General features: G+C 37.4%; 1 protein-coding gene across 1 annotated transcript; it reads left to right on the plus strand.

Moving 5' to 3' along the window:
* Positions 1-241: 241 nt before the first annotated feature.
* Positions 242-9,748, plus strand: LOC125099217 (cytochrome P450 7A1). The gene is made up of 6 exons (XM_047728630.1): positions 242-443; positions 2,329-2,569; positions 3,388-3,965; positions 5,662-5,792; positions 7,194-7,369; positions 8,395-9,748. Exons 1-6 carry the CDS (start codon positions 364-366, stop codon positions 8,692-8,694), a joined length of 1,506 nt encoding a protein of 501 aa, XP_047584586.1. The 5' UTR covers positions 242-363; the 3' UTR covers positions 8,695-9,748.
* Positions 9,749-12,417: the final 2,669 nt, after the last annotated feature.

Here is a 12,417-nt window from a genome sequence, read left to right on the forward strand (position 1 = left end):
ATATGTTCACCTTGAACGTTTTATGTTTTGTCCTTTTCATAAGCATGAAACTAAACTTGCAAAATTAGCTGTTGTTATCAGATCTGAATGTTAAGTCAGCATCTGTTTGAGACCTTCAACTTATCAAGTATTGCAGGTCTCTGATTGTTTTGGAACCTCTTCTGATACCTGTGGACTTAGTTCAAGGCCAGTTATTTTTTTTTTTCTAATAGGATGAACAAATGGTTAATTGTTTGCTTTGGTCACTCAAATAAATGTAGGATCTTACTTTATATAAGTCTAGCTAGAGTCTCTGTTCAGTGACATCCTTACCTTTCTAATCACAGACTCTCCTCCTCAGAAGTTTTGCATTAGATTTGCAAAATGATGACCATATCTTTGATCTGGGGGATTGTTGTAGCAGTGTGCTGTTGTTTATGGCTTATTCTTGGAATGAGGAGAAGGTAAGGAAAGTTTTATCTTTAAGCCACATTTTAGTTCATTCATTTAAAGTTCTTTTACCTTCATTGTTATATAATAAATCAGGTGTTCTGTACTTATGCTCACTAGCATTTTCTTCCTTTTTTTAACCAAAAGAACTTTACATTTAAAATATGATTTAAAAATTCGAAGTGGCATCTTATTACATCTAACAAAAGATTGAATGACAATGCTTCCCTTCTAGTATTGACATACGCATAGTCATGCAAAAATGTACAAACTTGTTAAACATAGGTGACAGAAATTTTATAAGAAAATTTTATTCTCTGTGTATGTTTCTGGGTGGATATAAAGAAGTCTGGGTTAGTAAGGATACAAGTGGTAAGTGGGATCTGCATTGGAAAAAGTTTCTTTCTAGCATGAGGATTAAATAGATGCTCTGACTAAATGCATGTTCTCTTCTCAGCTAGTTCTTGTGCACTGTATAGACTCAGCTAGGTTTGGACAAGAGCACAGAGCCTGCATTGGTCATTCTATTACCTTCTTCTCATTAATGATAATCAACTATGGTAAATTGGGCAACTACTAAATTTAGGTAACATCACTTCTATTTATATGTCATTTATTTATAATTGGTTCAAGAAGACAAGAAATACAAATAGGGTCACATACATAGCCATATTTATTTACCTTCTGATTGGCTCAAAGAATATTTTGGGGAGGGTTATGTCAGTGTTCTGTTATGTCAATCTCCAAAAGATAAAATTACCCACAGCATATCTTCAGCTATGTAGAATTCTATGTGTTGTCTCTTGTTTACAAGTTGGGGTGTGTGTGTGTGTGTGTGTGTGTGTGTGTGTGTGTGTGTATGCATGTGCTTTAAGGTATTTTAATTCAGGCCTGATGATTTCTAGTTTTAGTTAACCTTAGTTATCTTTGAACTGATAAAATGAACATAATTATTTTATGCTAAGTAGTTCTGTCAAGAGGGATATGAGCTTATGATGGAAAATTAATATTCTTTAATAAAAACACTTAAAATAGCATGAAAGACTGTGTGTCAACTATACTTCAATAAAAAAGAGACCACAAATAGCATGAAAGAGTGTTGAATCACAGTTGGTGATCCTGTCAATATTTATCTTACCTAATTTCATTTTAAAATAAACTAATTTCTCAAATGAGATTCTTCTTATCTTCAAGAATCATCACAGAATAATAGTATCTTGGGGCGCCTGGGTGGCTCAGTGGTTAAAGCCTCTGCCTTCGGCTCGGGTCATGATCCCAGGGTTCTGGGATCGAGCCCCGCATCGGGCTCTCTGCTCAGCAGGGAGCCTGCTTCCTCCTCTCTCTCTGCCTGCCTCTCTGCCTACTTGTGATCTCTGTCTGTCAAATAAATAAATAAAATATTAAAAAAAAGAATAATAGTATCTTTAAACTATGAAGATTTTGAAAACTTCACTTTCGCCATCTTCTCTGCAATTCAGTATTCTATATCTTTAAAGAAAACAATCAAATAAAACATTTTGAGAGACTCAGGCAAATGATGTTTAGGAAAAATATGAACACTGAAATGTAGCTTCATCTGTACTGAGAGACAGAATCTTGTTGGTCTTGTTGATCCTTTAACCTCATTACTGGAAAAAGTGACTATCAACACAGTGGACATACAATAAGTGTTCGTGGAATGCATGGATGGATGGATTTAGCAATCATTTTTACAAGCATATCATGTTACTAGGTTAATATAACCCATTATTTTAGTAGAAGAGCAGGGTTCCATCAACAAGAGAACTACCTATAACTGTAGAGTTTTGAAGTTTGAAGTCAGTAGTAAAAGTTTAAATCAGGTGTAAATTTAAAAAAATGCGTAAATTCCCATTCTCATCATATGTTTGTGTCTTACAGACAAATGGGTGAACCACCTCTGGAGAATGGGTTGATTCCGTACCTGGGATGTGCTCTGAAATTTGGTGCCAATCCTCTTGAGTTCCTGAGAGCAAATCAAAGGAAACATGGTCACGTTTTCACCTGCAGATTGATGGGAAATTATGTTCACTTCATCACAAATCCCTTGTCATACCAGAAGGTGTTGTGCCATGGAAAATACTTGGATTGGAAAAAGTTTCACTTCACTACTTCTGCAAAGGTAACCAGTTTCCCATTTATACAGCATTCTGCTTGTTTTCTATTTTTTAGTATGTCAGTCTATTTAGCCTTTTGATGTTCTTAGACTTAAAAATAGAGATACTGAAGAGAGTTACCCTTCCATGGAGATTCTTAGAAATACAATGTATCCAATTAGAACCTTTTGGTAATAATCGTTTCAAAAGTCAACATAGGTATAGATTTGTCATTTCTTAATCACCTGGAATGAAATAAAAATGAAATATTTTACTGAGCCAGATGGTGCTGTATCAGAAAGACAGGTACAAACTCCTTCGTGTCAGCCATGTCAGTTATCTATATAACTGACATGTTAGTTATCTCCGTGTCAGTTATCTACATAACTCCCAGAGCACATGTGGTGGAAAGTGATCACTGAACAATTGTTTTACCACACTTTTGCCACACAATTGTTTAATTTTGTTAAGCAAGTGACCAGATATTTTGGTATCGCTTAGCAAAAAATATAGAAGAGAACTGATGATTCAGACAAATACGGATTAATACCAAATTAACCTGCCAGTAGATTCAGTAGCATAAGAAAAATAAAAAATGGACAACTTGCATGGTTGAGGGACCTTTCCCTGAAGAGCTGGAATTTCAACTTGGTCTTCCAGGAAGGGTAGGATTTGGCCATTTATTTGGAAAGTGCTAGGAACTTGTATGTGCAAAGGCCAATTTCCCTCCTGCCCTGTTTTTAACAAGTAGAGAATTATGAAAGTATCTAATCTGTTTTTCAGCCATTTTCTAGTGCTGCATCTAGTTTAATCTCTTCTTTTCACACATTTCATTTGTCATCAGGCATTTGGGCACAGAAGCATTGACCCAAGTGATGGAAATACCACTGATAATATAAATAAAACTTTCATCAAAACCCTGCAGGGCGATGGCTTGAATTCCCTCACAGAAGCCATGATGGAAAACCTCCAACTTGTCATGAGACGTCCGCTGGTATCTAAATCAAAGATGTCTGCCTGGGTGACGGAAGGGATGTATTCCTTCTGCTACCAAGTGATGTTTGAAGCTGGGTATTTAACTCTCTTTGGCAAAGATCTTACAGGGCAAGATGCACAAAAAGGACTCATTCTGAATAACCTTGACCACTTCAAGGAATTTGACAAAATCTTTCCGGCTCTGGTAGCAGGCCTCCCTATTCATGTGTTCAAGACTGCACATCACGCTAGGGAAAAACTGGCAGAGGGCTTGAGGCATGAGAACCTCGGAAAGAGAGACCGTATCTCAGAACTGGTCAGGTTTCTGAATGACATGCTTTCCACCTTAGATGACATGGATAAGGCTAAGACACACCTTGCTATCCTCTGGGCGTCCCAAGCAAACACCATTCCGGCGACTTTCTGGAGCTTATTTCAAATGATTAGGTAACTAGCAATTTATCCATTTATTTCTTTATTTTAATTGAAAGTAGAAAAGCTACTATTTTAACTAAAAAAAAAAAAGAGTCATGGTACTTTATCATGCTATCGATCGAGAAGGTGACATTTACTTTATAAATGTTTAACAAGTATCAGTTCATCCAGTCCTCACAAAACTATAAGCAACAGTGCCTGGTACACACATCTTGGAAAGCAGAGACCTTTCCAGGGGGAAAGAATGCACTGTGTAGGGTCAGTTCGGGCCACCTGGGTGTGAAATCCCCAGGCTGTTCCCCATGACATGCCTACTTAAATTGATGAATTCTGTCTTCATAATCATAAAAATGTATTTAAGTGATTCTGGCTCATGGACAGAGAGAGAGCAGTGCCTATGCCTTAGTTGTTTGTGTATTAACAGTTTGTTTCCACCCCATTAATTCTGTCTTAGTGTTTCTTTGACCAACTGTGATAGCTACGGATCAATCCTACTGATTATTATTGATGGGCTTTGGCTCGATTTTACCTTTTAAATGGATGCAACAAAAACTCTGTATGCAACATTTACTTTACATAACATGATTGTGTTCCAAAGTGTTAGTCTTTTGGAAATTTGATGTTCAAATGGTTTATTGGATTATTTTGGTTAAATTGTGTGGTTAGTCTCACATGGAGACAAAATTACTACTCTGTAGCAATGGGAATGCCAAATTTCCAGTGACAGCTGATAGTTTTTATGTCTTTAATGTAACAAGTATTTAGGGGTGCAAGCATGGTTAAGCGCCTGACTCTAGATTTCTTTCCAGGTCATGATCTCAGGGTTGTGAGATCATATCAGGATCTGCCCTGAGCATGGAGCCTGCTCAAAATTCTTCCACTGCCCCTCTCTCCCACTCATGCATGCGTGATGTGTGCTCTATCTCTCTCTCTCAAAAAAAAAATTAGAAAAAATATCAGATATAAAAACCCAATACTAATCTGTCTCAAATGTTAAATGTCTTCCCAAGTTTTTACTTGAGAGACCTCCATCCAGAATAAATTCATATATTTTCAGTAAGGCTATGACATCAGTGTAATATTATAAACAGTAGCCCTTTTATGACAGTCACACATACACCTATCAGTCAACATTTCTGAGACTGAATTTACTGCAGTCATGTTATATAAATCCCTCCCCATGGCACTAAGAATCCAGTAAATTTCCGTGCACTAAAACGCACTAAACATTCATTTTACAAGTTAAAGTGCTAGAACAATATAAGAAAGGAAAAACTGTTGCTCTACATGAAATCATAGTATGGGTTTTAAGAGTAAATTTTGATATCCATTTGCAAGTAGCTAATACTTTATAATTGTTATCTCACATGCAATTTTCCTTCTCAATTGCTATGTATATGATGAATTTGACCATTTAATCCTTATTAGAATCATTTATTTATAAAATATGGCCAAAGTTTTACTTTTGTGTTGCAAAATCCTTTTTTTCCCCCAAAAATCTTTTAAGGCAACAATTCTTGCTGATATCCAAGGACTTAGACACAATTATAAAAGGAGTAAAAAGTAATTGGGAACGTCCCTTTCCCACCTTCTCTGGTATCTTGACCACCTAGTTAAAAGAAGGGGCAAACATCTATCCATTTGCTGATCTTTTGGAGTAGAAAACATTTGTTTTCTGTACATCTCTTCTTTTCTCCACTTTTGCTAGGAGCCCTGAAGCAATGAAAGCTGCTACTGAAGAAGTGAATAAAACACTAGAAAACGCTGGCCAGAAAATCAGCTTTGACGGCAGTCCTATTTGTTTGAATCAAATGCAACTGAATGACATGCCCGTGTTAGGTATGCTTACTACGTTACATTTCATTTACTGTGTCCCACAAATAGTAATCGTCAATATCTATTATGCACTTACCTGTAGGCATTAAGCTAAGTATTTCCTATGCGTTGTCCTGATTGGTCCTCACCACAATCCTATGACTGGTGACTAGTTTCTACAGAACAGATCAGGAAATTGACATAGAAAGGTTAAGTTCATACCTGGGATGGAATGGTGAAACCAGATACAGTGTTAATGTGGGCCTCCTGACCCTACCTTCTCAACTGTTTCTCTGCCCTGCCTTACTCTGTCTTCTTTATTATTATTATCCTTACCACGGATGTTATGATTAATGGGAGCATATTACTCATTTTCATGAAATAAAGGAGGAAAAAGTACCATCAAGTGCCATCAAGACACCACGATTTGCTGCATGGGTTGAGTGATGAGATAGATGGTTATTTTGCATTTCTTATTTTTGCATCTCTGTGTTTTACAGAAATACAAAAGTACTCTATTTTTATAGTGATGAAGAGTTTTCTTTTTGTTTTGCGACTTCTCTTTTGAGGAAAGAGCCCCGTGCATGTTAGAAGCAGCAGGTCTTAGTGGAAGGGACCATGAGGCCAGAAGCATATGTTCTACATTGGGTTCTGCCCACCACGGAAGACCCCAGACATGTCACTTCATTTTGGGAGGACTTGCTTTTCTCATTTGTAAAAGAAAGGGCTAACATGTTATGATTTTACACACGGCCATATGATGATTACATGACCGTTAAAATGTGAGAAGTTGGAAGGTCGGGCGAGACCCTCTCATTGGATCTGCTTATTTTAGCTATTTGCAGGGTTGTTCTTTTTGCCCCTTTACATCTTTACCAGACAGTAGGGCATTATCATACACCATCAGGGGGCATAATCATGAAAATGGGGTCTTGGAAACACTGAACTGAAGTGGCATTAAACATCTGGAAAAACATTTCTGTATGAAAATGATATCAGTATATTAAATCTCAGAAGCAATAAACTTTGAATAATTCACATAAAAGTGATTTACTGATTTCTCCAATTGTATTAGATGTCTAGTGTCATATAGAAATAAGATTATTTTTCCATAAAGTTATAAAAGTCTAGTTGTCATTGATGATCACAAAGATTATATGTTTATGAAATGGTTACTATAAACTCAGGTTGTCAGGTAAAAACGACTTTCAGACACAAGTGAATCACTGATTATGGCATAGTGGCAACAGAAAAAAAAAAAACGGGAAAGTTTTATCTGGCCAGCTTCCCCTAGTTCGTTCACAAGTTTGTTTTTGTGTCATAAGCTCTTAGCAGTATTTCAGACTCCGTTTTAGGAGGTCTTTAAATAATTGATTTGTTCTTCCTTTCCTCCTCCTCCTCATTTCGTTCTTTAAAAATATTTAGATAGCATCATTAAGGAGTCTCTGAGGCTTTCCAGTGCCTCCCTGAACATCCGGACTGCTAAAGAGGACTTCACTTTGCACCTCCAGGACAGTTCCTATAACATCCGCAAAGATGACATCATAGCTCTTTATCCGCAGTTGATGCATTTCGATCCAGAAATCTACCCAGACCCTTTGGTAAGTGATTGTTCATCAAAACTCAATATCCAGGTGATGTTCACCCAGATGGAAATAAAGAGGAAATTTACCAGGGCACCTGGGTGGCTCAGTCGCTTACACGTTGGACTCAGGTCATGATCTCACGGGTCATGAGATGGAGCCCCACATGTTGGGCTCTGTGCTCGGTTGGGAGTCTGCTTAAGATTATGTCACTCCCTCTCCCTCTGCACTTCCCCATCAAAGGCGTACTCTCTCTCTCTCTCTTTAATAAATAAATACATTTTTAAAATAATGAGGACATTTACTATTGCAGAATTGATTTTAATCACTGAAGCCGTAGGCATTGTCTTCTTTTTTTTTTTTAAAGATTTTATTTATTTATTTATTTGACAGAGAGAGAGATCACAAGTAGACAGAGAGGCAGGCAGAGAGAGAGAGAGAGAGAAGCAGGCTCCCTGCTGAGCAGAGAGCCCGATGCGGGACTCCATCTCAGGACCCTGAGATCATGACCTGAGCCGAAGGCAGCGGCTTAACCCACTGAGCCACCCAGGCGCCCCTAGGCATTGTCTTCTTACTTATGTCCAATATTCATAGATTTTGGAAAAATTGGATGATGGCCTGAACTTTACAATTTCTGATACTTGTCATCGCATCATCTCTGCTAGATTATGTGATACAATCATGATAATAAAGCTGCTGTCCTTCTTTTCCCTTAATAACTGCCTGCTCCCAAATGCAGGAAATTAGAGGCTAATATATGTCTCTTCTAGTTTCTAATCTGAACTCTTCCTTCTTGTTTTGCCCTAATGGAGGAAATAGTCCCCCAGGCAGGATGGAAGGTATAATAAAGCCTTTTATGTTCCCCTCAGTTCTTGTTAAACTCCTATTCCTTATTAATTTCTGAGTCGAAGTGGGGAATTTGCTAAATTGCCATTAGATTGGATTAAAAAGGAAAATTATTCTTTGGAGCATCCAGGTCAAGAAACAGATAAATTCCTTTAAAACTAGCTTATAGTTGTGTTCTCTTTGTATTTTTATTGCAGACCTTTAAATACGATCGATATCTTGACAAAAATGGGAAGACAAAGACCACCTTCTATAGTAACGGAATAAAGTTAAAGTATTACTACATGCCCTTTGGGTCAGGAGCGACAATTTGTCCGGGAAGAATATTTGCTGTCCAGGAAATCAAACAGTTTTTGATTCTGATGCTTTCCTATTTTGAACTGGAGCTTGTGGACAGCCAGGTTAAATGTCCCCCTTTGGACCAATCCCGTGCAGGCTTGGGTGTTTTACCACCATTAAATGATATTGAGTTTAAATATAAATTCAAACATTTGTGAACATATGGTTGGAAGCAGAGGACATGAGATGATATTACCAGCCTGCAGAACACCATCATGGACAGTCACCTTTGGCAATGGTGACACTGAGTCAGCGTGGTCCAGCTCCATACATGGATGCTTGCTTCTGAATCTAAACATTTTGGTGGCAGTTTCCAGATGCTATCTCAGACTGTGCTAGTGAAAAAAACCTTGTTTCTAGAAGCACAATGATATGTTTTCATTTGAATAAGTCAGTGAATGTTCATCTAGCCAGGCACTGAAATTATTTTCAGAGGAAAATGTCTTTTTTTTCCCCACAATGAAGATATTCCAATTGGCAAAAGGTTTTTTTTTTTTCCTAAGGAAACAGCTTTATTTTTATAAAAACAACCCAATAATTATGAAAAAGGTACAAATTCACGTTTTAGTGAAACCACATGATTTTTTGACTAGATATAGAATATATTTTTCTTTTCTTTTTTAGAACATAAACCTTGTATTGTCCAGCACCTGTGATAGTTTCATGCCTCTCTAAAGATAGCAGGAAGTTTAGAGCATTATTTTAAAGGAAAAGGGTGAGTAGGCATAGCCCGAAGTCCGTAACTAACTAAGCACATGGGAATGTGCTCTTAGTACAATCAAATCCACACCTGACATGCTCCCCATCACAGTCAAATGTAGATGTATATTATAAAAGATATATTAAATGATTTTATCATGCTTTTTAATCAAAAGAAAACATTTTTCAGCTTTCCCTGTAGGCAGTATTAGGGCTTTTAAAATTGTGACTTTGGTGTCCTGAAAATACTAAATACAGTTTTAATATTTTCTCGTCATGCTTTAATGTATTTTTGCTGGAAACTCTAATGTCTGTGTCAGGTTTCAACTATCTTATCTATATTTTCATTAGATTCCATACTAAACAGATTTTTTCAGAGAAGGTAGTTTTTCTGGTACTACGAGCCATGCATCAATGAAGAGAATGTAGCTCCTGTGATAGCTTTTAAAATGAAAACGATGAAAATTACCATTTGAAAGCCTTGGATATGAAACATACAAAGATTTCATTAAATATTGTGTTTTATTTAAATACATTTTATCTTTAAATGACTTGTAGTTGAAGGAAAAATAATTGAAGGCTAGATAGTAGTGTTTAACTACTGCTCACAACATTCCTTTGGTAAAATATTTTAAACTTTGGACTTACCATTTATGCCACTTTTATTGATACTTTTGTATGTATATATTCTTTTGAGAGAGAGAGAGAGCACATGCATGCATGGGAGTGTGGGGGAGGGGCAGAGAGGGAGGGAGAGAGAGAATCTCAAGCAGCCTCCATACCCAGTAAAGCTGGACCTGCGGCTTGATCTCATGACCCTGAGATCACAATCTGAGCTGAAATCAAGAGTCTGACTGTTGACTGAGCCACTCAGGTGCCTCTTATATATGTATTTATATGTAAATTATATTTTCCCTTTTCTCTTGTATACAAATACTGAGAAAATATTGTAACATTTAGATAATTTTGAAATGATTCACTTTTCAGAAATAAAAGTATGAATGTGTGTAATTTTAAGTTCTTAAATCATGAGAATGTTTAAAACATTCACCTAGTGACAAGCTGCAACAGTTTTGTTCATTAATCATGTCTTAGAAAAAGTAAAATAGTCATTCACTCAAAAATCTCCTTCATACTTCATACAAGCCATTGAAGATTTTTTAATCTGGCTATTCAATATTACTGTAGGTTATGTAGGTTATATAGGTTATTTTATATATTAAGAAAAGTAAACTTATTTAGATATAGTGCAAGATGAACGAAATTCTGTCTTATAACAAATTGTTTTCAACTAAATTTCTAATTGCAGTTCCCTAATATATTTGATAGCATAGTGGACGGGTCTATACATCTTTCTGCATCTTTTTTCTTATAGAGCAGGGGTCAGCGATTGGTCACGGCTGTGGGCCAGAGGTGCCTCTCCACCTGTGTTTTTTTTTTTTTTTTTTGATGGACTGAAATCTAAGAATGGTTTTTGCATCTTTAAAGGGTTGCAAGAAAATCAAAGATTATTTATTCATTTATTTGACAAAGAGAGAGAGAGATCACAAGTAGGCAGAGAGGCAGGCAGAGAGAGAGGAAGAAGCAGGTTCCCTGTCTAGCAGAGAGCCTGATGCGGGGCTTGATCACAGGACCCTGAGATCATGACCTGAGCCAAAGGCAGACGCTTAACCCACCGAGCCACCCAGGCTTCCCCCAGTTTTAAAAAAAATTTTTTGATTATTTATTTATTTATTTGACACAGAGAGAGAGAGAGAGAGAGAGAGAGATCACAAGTAGGTAGAGAGGCAGGCAGAGAGAGAAGAGGAGGTTGCAAGAAAATAAAAAAAAATATTTCATGACATATGAAAATTACATAAAATTCGGATTTTCCCCAACCACAAGTGAAGTTTTATGGGGATGTGGAGCCAATGCATTTTGTGATCGTGTCTGGGGCTGCTCTTGCAATGGAGTTGCAGAGCTGAATAGTTGCAACAGAGACCATGTGTTTGTAAAGCTTCAAATACATATTAGATTGTAAAGCCTAAAAGAGATATGTCAAAGGCTAAATGTATCCAAGGGTTACTGTGGTCCAGGTCCAAGCTTGAACACTTTCCTTGCACAATTTCTTTGGATCCTCGTAGGAGTTCTGTGGGGTGCTTGTTCCTATCACTCCTATATTACAGAGGAGAGAGAGGGAACTCCAGAAAGGTTAATGTCACTGCCCCAAGGTTATAGTGCTGGCAAGTGGCAGAGTATTGGAATCCAAGTTTTTCCTACTCCAGAGCCAGCAGTTTTTCACTTGGTGGCACGTCGAAGTGACAGTCTGTCTTTTTAAACTCAGGTCATGGAGGGTAAGCCACAGTAAACAAAATCCATGATGTCATTTCTGTCCTAAAACCTCCACTGTTTGGGAGCATCGCTTGGCCATACTCAGTGGATCCAGGGTTGCTAGGATGCTGGGGACCCCTCTTTGCCGACTCCAACTATGAGCCTGTGAGGAGCTGCTACTGTGTCATCACATTCAATGTCCCTATGTTAAAGCATGCTGTCCTGCATGCTGGAAGGCGTTCCTTTGCCTTGCCAATAGCTTAGACTTGCTCACTGCGGAGTCTCAGGCAGTTCCTCCCAGGATCAGTGTTAGATGTTTTCGAGTTGGTTGAAATTAAGGCTTCAGCCATCATCTCATTAGCAGGTAAGTGAATGCCAATGTCACACTCACCAGCCCTTCTCACATCACCTTAACTTATCCCAATTCGGAGACTTGGGCAGAGAAAGTGACACGAAGATAACAGCACTGATGTATCAGAGCATCGCAGACTATTCAGGTTCTTCTATTCTAAGCTCTCATTTTAGTTAGAAACTGGCTTCTGGTGAAAGCGAAGCCATTTTGTTAAAAAGGGTGCACAGCAAGGGATAGGGCAGGCTTGGGTCTGGAAATCTCCTGTTTGTACAGCAAATACTGTAGTCACTGAATTAACCAGTATACACTGAACATTAAGGACCTCAGTCTCCAAGCTAGAGGCTGTAGGTTCCATAGACTCCACAAAGTCCATTTCTTTATCTATAGAACTATACATAATAGAAAAATAGAAAAAAATTAGAATAGAAAATCATTTAAAATTAGAATAGAAAAATTAAAACATTCATAAACTTTAACATTACTATATTTTTATAAAATTCCCACCTTTATTTGAAAAAAA

The sequence above is a fragment of the Lutra lutra genome, chromosome 4, assembly GCF_902655055.1.
Source record: "Lutra lutra chromosome 4, mLutLut1.2, whole genome shotgun sequence".
In the NCBI taxonomy this organism is placed as follows: Eukaryota; Metazoa; Chordata; class Mammalia; order Carnivora; family Mustelidae; genus Lutra; species Lutra lutra.